Raw genomic sequence first — 17,962 nt, 5'->3', positions numbered from 1 at the left:
GCAAATTCAGTAACTGAGTGAAATTTGCCTTTTGAATTTTACATAGTAAGGTTTTAATCCATAATGGGTGTGTCTACACGGGACTAACAGAGTAGACCAATGAGCTCCACAGTAAACATCTCATGTCTACATGTTCAGGGCTATTAGGCTGGAGTAAACTAATAAACTCCACAAGAGCTTAGTACTTGTAAATACAAGTATTACCCTGCTCCTACTGCGGAGTTTTTTTTACACTGCAGCAGCAGCAGCGCATGTGTACATGTTGATATGACTGGCTGGAGTATGAGGGTGCTTCAGTACAAGGGTTGCCTGCTAGCCCCACACTAGAACACCTATGCCCCAGCCAGCCCCTGCATAGCATGTTGATTAAATGAATTTCAACTTTTGAAATTCACAAAGCTGTTGTTATAGTTCTGATTTAATATTGTAAGTACAATGAGGTTGCAAATGTATACACTTATAGGCCTCAGTTTTAGAATTTATCAGATTCAAGCATAGACAAAAAACCTATAATGCACTTCTAACTAAAATGGGATATGAAACGGTAAGCACCATTCCTTGACCCCTACACTACACCAAGTTAGCTAAATTTAGATTTTAATGTGGCCCATCTCACAAACCCATTTCTAGATACAAAGTAGCTATAGAGAGAGCTAAATAATATTTTCAGCTGCACTTGTGGAATTCTATTCAAAGTAGTAATGTTAAGAAAGTAAGTTGGTCCAGTGTTTTCAAGTGCATTTTATTCATTAATTTCTATTTCTTTACAATACTAGGCCACATTCTGGCAGGCACTAATCAGGGACACTTACAAGAACTTTTTCATCCCATAAGTCACCTCTGTCCTGTCTGAATGTGTAAAGGAGCTGCTACAAAGGGACCTTCATAGTGATTTTCTAATGCAGGACCTAAGGTTATTGGATGGGATCCACATAATTTCTCTAGTCAGGCACTGATCCATCAGCACAGCCACACAGACGTGTTTCTAGCAGAAAAGGAAAGCAATGTGTTGGGGTTTCCTATTGTATATGAATAGTACTTTTACAGAATACATGCACATTTTTTGACACCCTTTTCTTTCCCTGTTTTACCTAATGACAATTACAACTGTTAGAACTCAATAGGCACATGCTGAAAATAGTGTTTTTTGTTGTTACACAGACCTGAGATTAGCAATTAGATGGTTGTCAGTACACAAAAAATAACCTTAACTGTAATTAAACAAACAGAGTGGGAACCTTTGATCATTAATTTCAGTAACTAAATGCAGGGGATTTTTTTATCGTGATTTTCATTTTCTAGTTTCAAAAAACTTTATTATTTTTTCATGTTTGAAATTTTAAAAATCATTAAACAAAAAGAGAGAATAAATTAATAAAAGGTCTCATGGCTACATATACTACTAGAGTTTTTTTTTTAAATGGAAAATTAAAGAATGTTAGGGTAGACAAAATAATTACAGGAATCCCCAGTATGAAACTAAAAACATTAGCTTTGTCATCATGTTAATACATGATACATTAACAGTGTGATGTGGGGGGGGAGTGCAACTTTTGAACAGCAGTAACCCAAATTAATAGAGCTCAGTCTAAAGAGGGCCACTGCCTGTGACCTGACCACTGCCATTGTCGTCTTCCCTGTGCCAGGGATTTCCCCACCACCAAATACTGATGACCCGCTCATCACCCTGCCACAGAACCATCGCTGTCATTCCAGATTCATGGGCCCTCTGTGGGCCACGGGTTGCCAGCCTCTGGTATACTGTAAAGAAACAAAAGGCATAAAATGTGCCTGCTGATGATGTGGTCTTTAGTAACGAGTTGCAGAATAATGAGTCTTTACATATACGACTCAGCAACCATCTAATAGCAATTCCATACAGTGATCACAAACCCACAACTTCATTGAATAACTTATGGAAAGAATTTGCCACAAGTACAGGCCCTTGGAAGTTACTGACAAAACTATCAGCTCCCTTGGAAGTTACTGGCAAAATTATCAGCTCACAGTATTTTCAATTTTATAATATTCTCATCATGCAAAATATGACAAAATATGCATCTTTTGAGTGTAGAAAGAATACAGATTTAGATACTAAAAATGTAACAGATGTATGCAGACAATTTGACACTTTTTTCTCTACTTACAATAGTCATTTCCCCTTAAATGGTTTTACTTCATACTCGGAGTATCTACATGAGATATTTACTGCCAAGTAGACTAATTAGCTCCATGGTAAACTTCTTGCACCTACACCTGCAGAATCATTAGGCCAGAATAAACAAATAAACTCCATAGCATGATAGTACTTGTAAATACAAGTAATACCCTGTTGGCTAGCCCCACACTGGAGCACCCTTGTGCCCTGGCCATCCCCTCTGCAGCATGTTGAGCTGGGTCAGAGCAGCCTGGGGCTGGCAGGCTTATCTCTGCAGCTCGGTGCCACCTGGGGCTGCTCCACTGTTGTTCAGTGTGACTCAGACACAATAACCTAGCTTTCTGCACATTTCCAACTTTATGAAAGCAGCTGTTTAATTTACATTATTTCTGTTTTCCTTATGTAAATTCTAAGTATTTAAAAAAATATTCTTATTTTGTAAAATTTAAGTGTGATTTCCTTTTGCAATTCAGTGGTAAATCTGTAAATATACAAACCTATTTTACTGAAACTGTGAATAAATAAGGTGTTCTTATTATTCACAGAACATTTCTGTAGATAATCTTATTTTCACTAAATATCATATCTAATAAAAATATTAAGGGTGCTTAAGACTAATTTCATTTAATTTGGGGCTCACTGGTTTCTTTTTCTTAAATAAATATCCAAAATATATACATTTTTTTTTATTTTATAGTAGTACAAAGTCAATAAAAGCTGGACTATAACTATGGAAACAGGACTAACTACAACTGTTTTATTTACTCTGTGTTTTTTACTTTGTTATAGCCATAATTGAGCTTTACTTTAAAGAAGCGTTTTTCAATCCATTGCTTGTATTAATATATTAATATACCCTGGGAGAGTGCTTATCTAATAAAAAATAATTTGTAATAACACATTTCTAAGCATTAGTTGTTTATGACTTCATACTTAGAACATTACTATATCATGTTCATATAAGAGATGATGTAATTAACTTTTTTGATTTGCTTGAATACATAACAGGGTTGTATTTAATATATGTATCAAAGAATTTGTTAGATAAAAGATCTTTAAATCTGTAAGTGGACATATACCTGATACAACTTAAATTTTGCTGAAAGGGGTGAGTATCTCTCATAAGCATAACTGCTCACAAATGAAGAGCAAGGTAAGCACAACAGAATAATGATCAGAAATGCAAGATATATTCTGAAACTCCTATTTATTTTTCCTAAGGGAATGATCAGAATCATGAGAAATATTATGAGGTACTTATCACAGACTACTTTTTTTCCTTGTCTGTAATAAAAAACTTCTGTATGCTTTTGATAGCTAATAGGTTGAAAGAATAATGAGAGGATTCACTGATGTTTTCTGCAAAGTTGAAGTGTCTCAGTATGCTCAAGATTCTGCTTGGATATTCTATTCAGGCAAAAGTAGTCCAATTTAGTGCAGAACTGAGGTCCAGCTGGGATCAAATAGATATTCAAGAATCATCCTAAATATCTTTCTAACACTTATTTCGTGAAAAAAATGTTTTTGTTCTTAGGACTTTATGATATGGCACACATTTGAATGCACACCTTGCTGAGGTTATTTGATCCCAGCAGTCTTTCCTGCCCAGAGCAGGGGGGCTGGACCTGATGATCACATGAGGTCCCTTCCAGCCATACATTTCTCTGAATCTGTGATACTACTTATTCAGGCAATTCTAAAATAATCTATATTTCTTGAATTGTAACGTCTTTCAATTGTGTTCAAGATCAATTTGGAAATGTGCCTATTTTTTCTAAACAGATTATCTAAAGTGGATTTGTTCCTTGAAAATGGCATTGTGATACTCCAAAGGTAGGATTTTTAGCAGAATTTGGTCTCCCTCTAATCCCAATTAAGTCAAAGAGGGGTAAAAACCCTCTCATTGACATCAGAAGTTGAGAGATGTCCAAAATGTTTCTGCACCATGTATATTGTTTGCTTGAAACTTCCATCCAGGTCATCCCCTCCACAGTAGGACCTGGTGAGGAAATTTCCATTTAGACCCTGCTCAGTAACCCCTCTGTATCATAAAATAAGAGGGCAAAGGGTTTATTGCTCTCCTGCTGTGACTTCCTGAAGCCAGGTGGATTCCAAAAGATCTTCATGAATCTAAGAAATCAAGGTGTCTCACCAGTACTCTCCCATCACCTTGTAGTATGGTTTCATTGGATCAACACTACCAATATCCTCTACAGCTTCCAAGTATACAGTTTAGTACAAATGGTAATACAGCTTCATTATCTTTTCCATGAGACTTGGGACAAGTAGAACAGAGGAAGATAATGTGAGTCCTCTTCAGCTTCATCACTGGCTAGCTGCCATCTTACCTTGCTACTGAGTCGTCACCCACTTTCACAGTACAGACTCTGCATACAGGCAGAGTTTTATGGGCTCTGTCAATGGAGCTAAACCCAAAATCTGTGTATAAATTGAGGGGAGATTTTGGGGAAATGCCCTTTCATGGACAGTTCTCAGGAATGATTGACGTATTCTGTATGTCTTTTTACAAGTTAAAAAAAAATTCTCCCTACAACTAGTTCTGCAAACTCAGTCATGAACCCAAAAGTCAGGTTTGGTAGTCCCTATTTCACATTTTCCCAACATGTAATATCACATTCTGTATCACTAGTGCAAACCTATTTTGTTTATTGTGTTTGTATATATTTTGGTGATTGACCTTGTAACTGAAACGTAGTAAAGTAAGTTCTCTGTCACCTAGATTTATTGGCTCTACATCACTTACAAAAGTAAAATGTAGTGAGGCCATGCTAAAATTAGCAGTTAGGTCTCTGAATATTCACATGGAGTAAGTCTTTTGTATAACAGGATTGTGATGGATTGCATTTGGGCTTTGAGTTCCCTTCTCACAATGTTTGAGAGAGGAAAATAAAATGAAGAAGAAAATAAGAAGACCCATTCTATTCCCACATAAATATACACACCTCAGAATATTTCATAAGGAGGGGAGAATCAGTCAGCTTTCCTGTTGCAGTTTTACGCCTACAAAATTTGCTCTTGTGAGAGTGAGAAGCAAATGCTATTTCAGAGTTCATCAACAAATGATGGAGTTAAAAATACAAAAGTCAGGGAGGTCTCATACTTTACTCTTCTTCTCCCCCACCAATATCACTTGACATCGGTAGCCATATAATGAAATACTTTTACTTCCATTAACATCTCAAACATACACATTGATCTCCCCAGGCATTCACCCATAAACATACTGTAACTCCATGAACAGTGCTTGAGCCCAGTGCCATCATACTAATGCAAGACAGCAACAAACCCTCTTTGCATGCCTTAGAGTTGGCATGTGAATATAGCTTCCCATAAACCCAATTTTTATTCTAATGCCATATTCCATTTTCTGGAGTGTTAAAAGTAATGCTCAAAGAAAAAAAAAGCAAATGTAAGAATACAGCTTTCAAGCTGATTTTTATCTGTTATGTAGTTCTTAATAATGCTTAGTACCTGGTCTCAAGGCCATATCTGAGTGTTGACAGATCAATTAAAAAGCAAGTATTTCAGGTGTGACAAATGATAGAATCATTACATTTCTGATTACTTTTTTCCTAGAAAGAGAGATGAAAGTGAATTCCCTGCAAACTATTCAGAGATCACCTTTGTTGGCCCCAAGTGAACCAGTATATAAGACAGACCTGAGGTCAGAACTATAAGATCTGTGTGGCATTAAGAACTTTATATATAGAGTGGCAGCTGTTACTGATCCAATCTTCAGACTGAAGGATGGCCATAGGGAATTTGCAGGTATTGCTTCTTGCTGAATCAGTATATTGGGGTTCCATGTAAAAACTCATTGGTACCACTGGGCATGTTGTTTATTAGAGGCAGGAACAGGCCTTTAATTATACTGCAGTTGCAATTCACTATTGCTAAAATAAGATGCATTGACTACAACTGCATGTCAAATCCAAAGACCTACTCAAGAAACAGTTCAACTTTCAATTTCTCATTTTATATTCACTGCAGCAAACAAAAAAGGCACAAACATCAGGTTGTGCAAGCATTCAAACTGCATGATGTGTTTTTAACAGTGCTGTATAAAATATTTTTTGCAATGTACAATAACAACAGGAGACGGAAAAGCGGGAGTGGCAGAAACAGCACATCACAGACCAAAACAAAAGTACTCAGAGGCGCCCACCCTGCCCAGAAACGCATGCCTGAATTACAGTAGAGTTTGCCAATCCTGGATTGGCCTCATCAGCCATCTTTAGACCCACAAATAAAGCAATCTTGGAATACAATCATCCTTGACTGCGAGGGATTGACAAATATAAAAATATTTAATTCAAAATGTACAAATGGCCATGGTTCCTTCAGTATGTGTTACTTATTTTTAAAGTAATTTTTATAAATTAGTAAATTTTCAGAGGGTTGTTGTTGCAATATCAACAGCATGTTTAATTTTTAGCTTTACTTTTTTGTATTTGAAACTCCTTCGGTGCTAAATCATAATCATAATAGGAGTTCATACAGTTCTTTGATCAAATAAAATCCAGGGGCAGAAATGTATCAGTTGTCAATTGATCAACTGAATCACTTGCGACAGTAACTCATTAACTCATTCTTTCTAACTATAAGTAGCCTTATTTTTGTGCATGTTTTCTACCATGTAAAATCACAAATCGGAACTGATTAAATATTATGTAATCTTAATTATATGTTAATTCCATGTGCTTTCTCATTTATATTCAGGGCCTGATCAAAAGCCCACATAAAATAATGGTATGTTTCCTTTTTTCTAATTTAATACCCTAGCATTAAAACAAAATAATGACATGAGGGTTTTTTTAGTAATATACAAACAGACATAAGTAACACATGATGGTATTTAAGATAACCTTGAAGGACGATATCCATGTATATTAAACACTCTTAACTGTTAACAATGTAAAATAGCTGGCTGAGGATGCTAACTGATGTTTCACATTGAAAGGTCCAACTTTAATAAATGTGTCTGCACACATAATTCTCAAATTCAAATACAGATTATATTTTCTGTGGGAAGTATCTCTAAAACCCTCATTTTAAAAACCTTCACATTTGTATGTCCTACTTAGTGATTTGACCCAGTTCATGCTCAGAAGCAGCCAGAATCTTCCTTTTTTTTTCCAGAAAAGCAATAGTTTGCTGACTTAAGAATAAGAACTTATTTCCCCTGATAGAAAGTGGACAACTTGTTATGAGGAACTGTGTCTTCTGTCTTCAACCTAATACATTATTTATGTGTGCAGGATTCAATGGTAGACTCAGTACAAAAATCAGAATCTGGACAACAAGAATCAAATACAAAAATCAGATTCTGGACAGCAAGACAACAAGATATTACCAATCGCAGTCACCATGATTTTACAGGTTGTAACTATTACTGCATAATGTGTGTTATTTACACAACAAAATCAAAAGTTTGCAATAAATAAATTATGTATGATTAAAATAGAAATAATTGCTCAGATTCTCAGCTCTTGTTAATTCCATCAATGAAAGTCAAGGAAACTACATCAATTTTACATTAGCTGAAACTCTGGTCCTATATTTAAATGCAATAAATCCTTGTCATTGTGGTGCCTACTAGTTAGTATATTCCTACATGATTATTAAAGTACAATACCAAACAATCACTTTTAGCAAAACTAATCAAAATTGAATTACAATGATGTAATAAGAAGAGTCACTTCTAAAACAGTATTTCCTGTGTCAATCTACTGGCACTGGCACTGGCACTGGCACTGGCACTGGCACTGGCACTGTATGAGAGAGTCTACCTATCCCAACCAATATAAACTGCATATCCAATTTCTGTGACATTGTCATGCATAAATACTCTAAGCTCTGAGAATTGTCAGTATCTGTTCCAATCTCCCTTACATTTAAATGCAGAGATATATGTAAACATTTAAATCTAGATCAACTAAAATTAAGAGGGAGAAGTTTCCTTCTAATTCATCAATAAGTAATACTTAATATATGTCTAGTTAAACTAAATACATAGTTCAACTTAATATAATACCTACAAGTGAGTTTATAATAAGCACAACAACTTCTGACTACAGAGATCTTTCTCTAACACAAAGCAACTTGTCTACATCATTCCCTAGAGACTATGAGGCATGCAATAAACCTTAGGACTTGTAGAAAGAAAAATCTGCCAGCCTGTAAAAATACTGCTTTCAAGAAAGGGAGTGAAAATTTAAAGTTTTCATTCTATAGTAGTACATTAAAGTACTATAATTCCTCTTAGCTATTGATTATAGCCATTATTTGTATTACTGAACAATATGACAATTAACAGGTGAGGAAATAGTAATGGTATGATTTCCACTTTATAACCTAAGTTTCTTGAGGGGGCTTGGAAAGGGAGCAGAAGAGGAATATAATATAACACAGATGTTACACTACTTGCTATTCACACTAAGTGTATTGATTCTATAAACTACAAATGGTTAAATGGATGAAACCTCCCTTCTGCTCAGAATGCAGTTACCCTTCTAGATATTAAAACTATCCCAAAGGCAAATAGTCTACTTTAAGAGTTGTTTCATTGTTCCCCTGGTCTATGTCCATGTATATGACTATGAATAAAATCAAATTGTGTAGCCTTTTCTTTTAAAATACAGAAAATAGTAGTATACCATGTTAACTAGTCAAATGGGACATAACTACAGTACATGCTTAGATGCCAGATTACTATTTCCTATTAAATGTTGATGATTTAACTTGTAACTTAAATACCTAGACACTTTATGTCCATATATTCAATATTTATATTTCTATGAATGAAGCCATAACTCAGTTTAATGTGTCAAACATGTATGTGTGTATGAATATATATATATTCATATATATATATATATCCCAAAGCAATTCAGCAAAAATGACATTTTCAGTTTATTCTCTTTTTCCGCAGGTTTTTCCTCCATAATAACCATAGTTCCAAATTTCTGCAAGACTTTATAACTTCATATTACACAGTTGAACATACAGTACATACTAGAACATTAATATTCATCATGTACAGAATGCCGAAGACAGCCAAATGATTACATTTATCAGAATGACATCAGATTTGAAGGAATTAAAATGTCTTATAAGATGTGGAAACGTACATGCAGCCATTACATTTAAGATGGGGCTAGTTCTGCAATGCACTCGTATATAAACAGTGAGCACTGCGCCGCCTTTTCAGCACCTTGGACAGCAAACACTTCCTTGAAACAAGCAACGAGTCTCACCGCAGCGGAGCTTTGTCTCTGATCTGCAGTTCTCACAGTACAGCTACACATAATGATATGCTCAGCCAAAACACTTATTCCGAGATGACTTCTAAAAGGATGAATGCTAACTACCATTCGCTTTTGGTGCTTTTATTTCCCTCCATTTTCACATACGCTGGTTGACCAAACTCTCAAACCACGTTTGAATACAAACTGAATACAACAGATCTGGTGTTTGAGACCTACAAAACGTGAGTAATGTGTACGGCATGTATACACACCCCTCTTGCTTTCTAAAGAAGTAAAAGATTGATGGAATAATTTTATTTTTAATGTTTCTCTCTCTTCACCAACATAAATATTAGAAACGAGTAGAAAAAATATAAACCACACTATATAGTTACTATTCACTGCAGGTTCCTTTTTCTTCCATGGAATGGTGTGCAGTAAAGAACCTGAATGTGTACAGATGGGGAAAAGTTCATAATATCAGCCCATGACTTTAAAACTGATATTAAGAAAATAAATGTGATTCTTTGCCAGCACAAAGCAGTAGATCAGTTTCCAAGTGAAGAAGTTACTGAAATGGCAGTGATGGCCTCACATTTTTGGTCTCCAGACATATAACTTCTGGGTATTTTTTTCTTTTACTTCTAAAGTGTAAATGTCCAGATAAAAAGATAGTAGGCTAAAGAATACATGAAGTATAGATGGTCTGTGTTTGCACATGCACAGAGTTTATGCTCTGGGACCTGCAAGTCCAAAACTTGCTTTAGGAGCTGATTCCTATTCAACTACATGAAAAAAAATTGGATTGATATCTTTCCCCTTGCTGATAACGACTGATAATTTCCCCATTACTCCATAATGAGTAAAGTTATTTGACTTCTGAAGAAATACATGATTGACTTTTAAGGCAGCGTTTGCAAGTTAGTGCCCATATTCAACATAGTGGGATTCTTTGAGGCATTCGCTGTTACCCCGGTAAAATTTCGAAAGGCCTTCCTTGAATTAAAAAATGAAGTGGGGCTCCGGTTCCCAGTGTGAATAGTATCAGCATTATAGGCCATCTGTTCAGAGCAGTAATTTGTATGCAGTGCTGTGTTCGGTTGACTCCTACAGCAGTTTATGGTGTAGGTGTGTTAAGCTACCAATATAATATAGTACTTGATAAAATATGAGTCAAGTAAGTTCAGAGCAGAAGCCATTCAGCTGGGTCAGAGGGTCCAAAAATTATACTTACAAAACAGACCGGGTATTTTAAGCACCATATACAGCCCCTTACTCAGTGCTTCCCTGCATCGAGAGCTGGATGAACCGTGGTATGCAAAAGTGGAGAGGTGACAGCTACCGAAGAGCCAACATGGGGCACTGTTTTCTTACGAAGAAAAATAATCTTTAGATTGCACTGAATGGGTATTGGTGATACACAAAGAATAACGATGAGGCTTATTGAAATTCTGTCATCACTACTTCCCAACCAAAGGTCACTGCAGCATCTATTTACATCCACTCTAGTCCTTGAGCTCTCTCCAACTCCACAGATTTTGTAGAGCAGACTGCAGACGCAGACACATATACCGGTCATCATGCCCTTCTTCCTTGTGCTAATGATCGCATTACCACATCTTCTGTCTGTACGTTAGGAAATACCCAAGCCTTCGTTCTCACTGAAAGCTTACAAGCTGCAACGACCAACAGGTAACTTCGGATATTGCCATACGACAAATAACCGGAACATCTGTCCTTCAGAAATCTGGAGCGGAGCCTGCCATAGCTGGCTCTTGCAAGAGGCTTCGCATGGCAACTGCTGCTAGACGCAATTCCCACCCCCTCCGCATAGATGTACACGCTCTGCTTGGGCACAGCACCCCAAGACAAGAGCAAACTTGCTTTCCGAGTGAAGGAGACCCTTGTGGCTCACGGGGCAGTCACAAACTGTCCTCACGGGAATAGGCACGTTTCCCACCGAGTGCTTACACAGGCGCCAGCCACCAGCCCGCTGGGACAACCAACTTCCCACGTCCACTTCAGCCCCCTGAAGGGGCAGGGGCAGCACCTTTCCACACCACTTCTTTCCACTACCCTGCTCATTGGCATGCAGCCCCTGGCAGCCTCTCTTGTCAAACCGCATCCAAGCCTAAGGAAGCGAGCCTCCGAGTTTGAGCCAATCGCATATTTATGACTAGGGGGAAATCCAGCTCTCTGCACTCCCAGAGGACTCACGGATCGCTTCTCTTGTTCCTCTTTAGCCAGGCGTGAATAAGGATCCCTGGTCAATCGCCACCAGATGCACTCCTGTCCTGGGCAATCGCCACCAGATCCACTCCTGCCCTGGTCAATCGACACTAAATCCACTCCTGCCCCTGTCAGTCGACACCAGATCCACTCCTGCCCTGGTCAATCACCAGCGGATTCACTCCTGCCCCAAGCAGAGCCACCGGAGTGAGGAATAAAACCAGATCCAAGCCCAACAAGAAGAATAGCCACAAAGGGGAAACCAGGCAGGAAAGAGGCAGTCAAGCATAGCAGGGCTCCTACCTTACAATCCTCAGGACACGATTTCACCGAGTATTCATCCGATTGCAAATATTTCTGGAGCATAACCTCAAACTCTTCGTATTTCTCCTGAGCGTGCTGGTCGTAGCGTTGGTAAGCCTGGACGCACTGGCTGCAGGAGCCCTCCTCCTCCAGCACCGCGTCCAGGCTGCAGTTCAAAGTGTCCGGGTTGGACGGCCCGGCGAACAAGTCCCAGAGGGTGTAAGCATTACAAAAGGAAAGGTAAAAATCCGTCAAGTTCCAGCCCGGAGCTTTGCCAGCCCGAGGCACCTGCTGCTGCTGCTGCTGGCCCGGACCCGGCGGCCTCCTGCACGCGGCCTCCGCGTCCCCCACGCTGAAGCACTGGGCAGGCGGGGAGCTCCGAGGGTAGCAGGTCTCCAGGCGCCACAAGGGGTTGGTGGAGTTTCCTAGAAAAATAGCCTGGTCGCTGCGGGGGGGGTGGCGGCTCTGGCCTCTGCTGCTGCTGCTGCTGCTGCTGCTGGGGGAGGGAGGGAGGCTGGGCGAGAGGAGGCTCCGGGCTGCGGGCGAGGGCTCCCCCATGCCAGCCAGGGGCTCCGGCGCGGCTCCGCGCCGCGGCCGCCCCTTGTCCCGGGTCCTGGCCAGCTTGGCCTCGGCGCAGACCCACAAGTGATCAGAGAGCAGGACGGTGAAGAAGAGGAGCGAGGCCAGGGACAGGCGCCATTTCTGAGCCCTCTCCGAGTCGGCGAAGGGTTTGTCGTGCTCCCGGGGCGCGAAGCAGAGGTCGGAGCCGTGGTCGTAGTGCCGGCTGCACGTCCCGGCGCCCCTGGTCATATTTTGGGAGCGCGCAGCCCCGGCCGACTCCACCGTGAGGGCTGCTCTGCCGGGCTCACCGCAACATGCATTGACTTGGGAGATGGGGGGATGCTCTTGTCTTCCCTCCTAGCCTCTCTCTCCCCCCTCTCTCCCACTCCCCCCCTCTCTCTGTCTTGCTTCCTTGCGGGGGGGGGGGTCGGGCTCCCCACCCCGAGCAGCCGGCTCCGGAGGAGATGGGAGCACTAGTGCGGAGAGGAGGAGGAGGAGGAGGAGGAGGCGGCGGCGGCGGCGGCGGTGCCGGCTGGTGGTGCCTGCCTGGGCTTCCCCCCCCTCCTCTCAGCCAGGCATGGTCAGATGGCAGGTCCCCATGGCCGCGCCGCCCGCTGCATGCGGCTGCCCGGGGGCAGGTGCTGCCCCGCGGGCTCCGGCCGCCGCCGTCCTCCCGCCGGCCCCGGCCCCGGCCCCGGCCCCGGCCCCGCGCGGCTCTACGGGGAGCGGCGCTGCTGCAGCCGCGCGCCCGGGGCGCCGCCGGCGATGCCGAGCAGGAGCGGGAGGAGGAGGAGGGCGCGCGAGCTGCGGCGGCGGGGGACTGGGGGCGGCTGCTGCTGCTGCTGCTGCGGGGCGGGATTGCCTGGCTCCTGCCTCCCGATGGCCACAGGCATCTTCGGTCCCTGGGCTAAGTTGCCGCCATCTTCGTCCGGGAGAAACACTTTTTTGGGGGGAGCGCTGCTGGCTCGTGCGTCATCTCCTCCGGCGCCCGCCGCTCGCGCTCTCCTGGCGCAGTGGCGGCGGCGGCGGCGGCGGCGGCTCTGCCTCCTCCTGCCCGGGCGCGGGGGGCGGGGGGGCACGTGCCGCGGCGGCCTCGGCCCTCGGCCCTGCCCCTCGCCACGCTGCGCCGCGCCCTCGCCGGGGCCGGAGCACCGCCCCGAGGGTGAGGGGGGAACTGGAGCGGCAGGTGTAGCTGGAGGGCGAGGGGGTGTTTATATGCCTGTGTAACTGGAAGGGGGGTGCGTGGCTGAAGGGCGAGGAGGTGTTTCGATGTCCGTGTGCGGCTGGAGGGGGTGTGTGCATGTATGCGTTTGTGTGTGGCTGGAGGTGTGTGTAGTAGCTGGAGGGTGAGGGTTGTTTATGTGTGTGTAACTGGAGGGGGGTGTGCATGCGTGGCTAGCGGGTGCGAGGGTGTGTGTTTATGTGTGGGGGGTGTTTAGATGTGTGCGTGGCTGGAGGGGGGGTGTATTTATATGTGTGTGGCTGGAGGGTGTGCGTGGCTGGAGAATGTGTATGTGATTGTGTCTGTGTGTGTATGGCTGGAGGGGGGTGGGTGTGTGGCTGGGGGTGTATGTGTGTGTAGCTGGACAGAGTGTGTAGCTGGAGAATGTGTGTGTGTGATTGTGTTTACGTTTGGGTAGCTGGAGGGTGGGTGGGTGTTTGTGTGCTGTTGTGTGTGTGGCTGAAAGGTATGTGTATATGTGTTTATGTGCATGCATGTGTGTTTATGTGTGTGTGGCTGGAGAACGTGTGTGATTGTGTTTGTGTGTGGGGGGTGTATGTAGTTACGTATTTGTGTGTGGCTGGAAGGTGTGTGTGTTTATATGTGTGGTGGCTGAAGCGGGGGGGGGTGTGTGTGGCTGGAGAATGTGTGTGTGATTTTGTCTGTGTGTAGCAGGAGGAGGTGTGTAGCTGGAGGGTGGGTGTGTTTGGGTTTATGTGCATGTGTGCTTGTGTGTGTGTGGCTAGAGGAGGGCTGTATGTGGCTAGAGAATGTGCGTGTGTGAGTGTGTTTATATTTGTGTAGCTGCAGGGGGGGGGTGTTTGTGTGCATGTGTTGCTGGGGGCTGTGTATGTATATATATTTATGTGCATACGTGTTTATGTGCGTGTATGTGGCTAGAGGGTGTGTGGGTGTGTGTGTGTTGTTGTGCCAAATAGCAAGTGCCAAATAACAAATGGCTCGTGGCAGAGGAAATGTCAGGCTCTGAGTAGAAGCTGTGGATCCCGCCAGGTTTTGTTTTCTTTTCTTTTTTGACCCCTTCTTGCACGCCCTCCCCAAGCCCATGGCCTCAATACATGCTGTGTCTAGCGGTTTCACCAAACAAACAAGGGAGCAAACAAAAAGACCTGACCTCCAGTGTATCCAAGGCTGCAAAGCTCCAGCCAAATCCTGCCAATTTTTAGGTCTATTCTTCTAGATTCTACTGCCTAAACAGAGACTAGGCACAGATCTAATAGCTATTCCTATTACCAAACAAATAAAATCAATGTACCCCAGTGCAACTCAGCCACCAAAACTTAAGACTGGGCAACAGATCCTGCCAGCCTTTTGCCCCAACCCCAGAATTTCATTGCTTAAATATACAACAGGTTATATGATGATAAAGCAAGTGTCCCCACACTCATAAGTTGGAAGTGTGAGGGCTAGAAAGCAGTACCGTACCTAGACTCCCGGTGGCCCTGGGCAAACTTTTAGTATCAGGCACCCCTTTGCCAGAGATAATGATAATAATAATTTTTAAATTACCATTTTCAGGCTCCCTTTCTCTCCAGGTCCTGGGCAGTCTCTCAATTTACTCATGCCTGTGTCCAGCCCTGCCAGAAAGCCAGCAACAGGGAGATGGTCAATGCCAATAAGACTTTGGGCACCCAAAGGAGGGCCATAAGGGCATTCATAAATGATGTGGTCAGTCACCTGAGCTTGAGCAGCACAGATACAGCCAGAGTCACTGGAGATGCCCTAAGAATGGATGCTCTCCTTAAACTATCACGGACAGCTAAGAGCAGTCCAGGCCATGCAGGGCGGCTGCCATCCTGAGGAGCGGAAGTTGGTGGTGGGGATTAAGTTCTTTAACCTCAGTCCTTGTGCAGCATATTGCCTGCTCCAATAAGTTAAGTCTCTCCTAATATACCTTCAGTATCTTAACTTGATGCCTTTCAGTGAACTGGTGCCCTAAAAGCTTGAGTCTAGGATCTAGCCATTGAAGTTATTCAGGTACAGTAGAGTTTCAGCACTGATGACAACTAAACTGGATTTATACCAAATTCCTTTCAAAAGTTCCAGTGGACCTCATTTTAAATATACAGTATATCTAGAACTGGTAATATCTACAAAACCAGGCTGAATTTATTAGGTACACACATTTTACCTTATAAAATACAATTTATCATTTATTTATTGATAAAAAAATACATGAGTTAAAGCAGCATTTTATTTATCCCCTAGAAATGGAACTTATAATATACTGTGATCATGTCCTATGTGGTGGGGAGGTTTCTGACAGCTGATGGCTCTTTGATTCAGCACCAAAAGGCTGAATGAAATTCAAGGATTGGAAGTTGAAACTAGACAAATTCAGACAAAAAAAAGGGTGCACATTTTTAGTAGTGATGGTTATTAACCACAAGAACAATTCCCAGTTGAATTTGCTGGATATTCCATTACTTTAAGTCTTAAAGGCTGGCTATTTTTCTGAAAAATATGCTATACCTAGAATTGCTCTGGATTATGCAGTGGAAATTGGAGAACTGTTAAAACCTGTTGAAATCCAGAAGGATCTACGGTATGCTTTATTCAGACTCCCTATACATTTTAATGGAAGAGTCAACTGGCAAAAAGGATTGACTGGCTTGTGTGTGTATTATTTTTCTATTAACACTTATATCTGATTTACCCAAGTTCATAATCATTCTGCTGGATTTTGTTGAGGCACTTTTATTTTTATGATCGCAGGTAACACTTTTCTCTACAATTTGTGTTGAAAATACAATGTGATTTCTTACATCCTGAATAATAACATGTAAAGGGGAAATGATGGAGTACTCCCTGAAATTTGTGTTTCCTTGCTTTCCTCTTGGATCCAGTTTTCCATTCCAAGGAACGTGTCAGGCTGATACCTTATTTCCTCTCCCCCTTTTTGTATTTCTCTCTAATTCCCTCTTCCTTTCCCCCTCCAAGGAAGTTATGATGCTGGTTTCACAGACTTCTGCAGCAGCTGGTTCCTGCTGGATATGAACAGCTGCAGTTCAGTTCTCTGGTGCCCCTTAGTGTTAGGTCTTGGAGCTCTGGGGGATAAAAAGACAGAGATTCACTGGGAAAATCAGGACACTAAATACAAGTGGAAGGAAAATACCTCCACTATAGAAAGCAATTGATTGATCTTTCTTTACAGCTCCATTAAACATATTCTACTATAGACTTGACATGAATAATTGCTGTTTGATTTCATTACACTATATAAGAGAATAGAACAATGTGAGATACTGCTCACAAGTAGCATGCTAAAAGTATGCCCTTACATTCAGCATTACCCCTAAAGGCTTTTAGAAAATAAATAAATAAAATGCTGGTGGAATCTGATACTGACTCCACTCTGGATTGACACTTCTTATTGGAAATATTTATTACTCTTGGTGTGCCAAGGCTTGGTGAGTGTGAAGAACTCGTATAAGTCTGCCTCCCCAGCAGGCAGGGTCAACAGATGTTCTACAGATTGATCTCTTTAATGCAACTTAGTTGTGGTTTAAGTTAACTGTGCCATGTAGTGTTCTAGCAATGCAATTAGAGTTGATGTTCTTTTAATTCTTTGACTCACAATATGCAATATAACTAATTTATTTAATGCTCTGTCTCAGGGAGAAGTCTAACAGAATGAGATATGCACAACATTTAAGTAATTGCTTAACTTAACCAGTATGAGTTTTCTTAGCGCACATATTTTAACAAAACTTAACAGGGAAAAAGATTTGCTTACAGGGTGTTTTAATGCATAAGAGTTAAAGTCATATAAAAGAAGGCTTGAACATTTAAAAACACTCCTCTTTAAATTCTGCCTTATGTAAATATAATAAACCATAATATTCTGATGGTATGCTATTTCTCTGCTTTAGTGTTGATATAGTATTGTGAGTTCTGAAGGAAACTGTTTTGAATAAGACTGCCAGTGACTTAATTGTTCAGGTCTCTCAGGTGATTTATAATGATTTTGTGATTATTGGCCTGGATTGCTTCACATATGTGTTTTTATACCTCAGGGTTTCCATTAAAAGTGTCTCTAATTGTTTCAGTACTGCCTGAGGTAAAATCCTGATGCAGGTTATTTTGTTATATGGTAAATCTTGTTTTATTACTGAATAAACTGGCTGTATTGGTACTCTTAATGTTGTGGCAATTAAAATTAGAAACATTCAATTTCCTTGCATTTACAGTGCAATACAACCT

The 17,962-nt window shown here is 41.6% G+C and overlaps 1 protein-coding gene across 1 annotated transcript in view; it reads right to left on the bottom strand.

Moving 5' to 3' along the window:
• Positions 1-13,603, bottom strand: part of NALF1 (NALCN channel auxiliary factor 1) — an 806,963-nt gene extending 793,360 nt beyond the window's left edge. Inside the window, exon 1 of the mRNA XM_090022402.1 lies at positions 11,959-13,603. Within this exon, the coding sequence (XP_089878528.1) occupies positions 11,959-12,768 (810 nt within the window). The 5' untranslated portion in view covers positions 12,769-13,603. The remainder of the gene's footprint in view (positions 1-11,958) is intronic.
• Positions 13,604-17,962: the final 4,359 nt, after the last annotated feature.

The sequence above is a fragment of the Crocodylus siamensis genome, chromosome 1 (genome assembly GCF_052110815.1).
Source record: "Crocodylus siamensis isolate JL-2025a chromosome 1, ASM5211081v1, whole genome shotgun sequence".
Lineage (NCBI taxonomy): Eukaryota > Metazoa > Chordata > Crocodylia > Crocodylidae > Crocodylus > Crocodylus siamensis.
The sequence above is the reverse complement of the archived record's forward strand: the minus strand, read 5'-3'. Positions and strand labels throughout refer to the sequence as shown.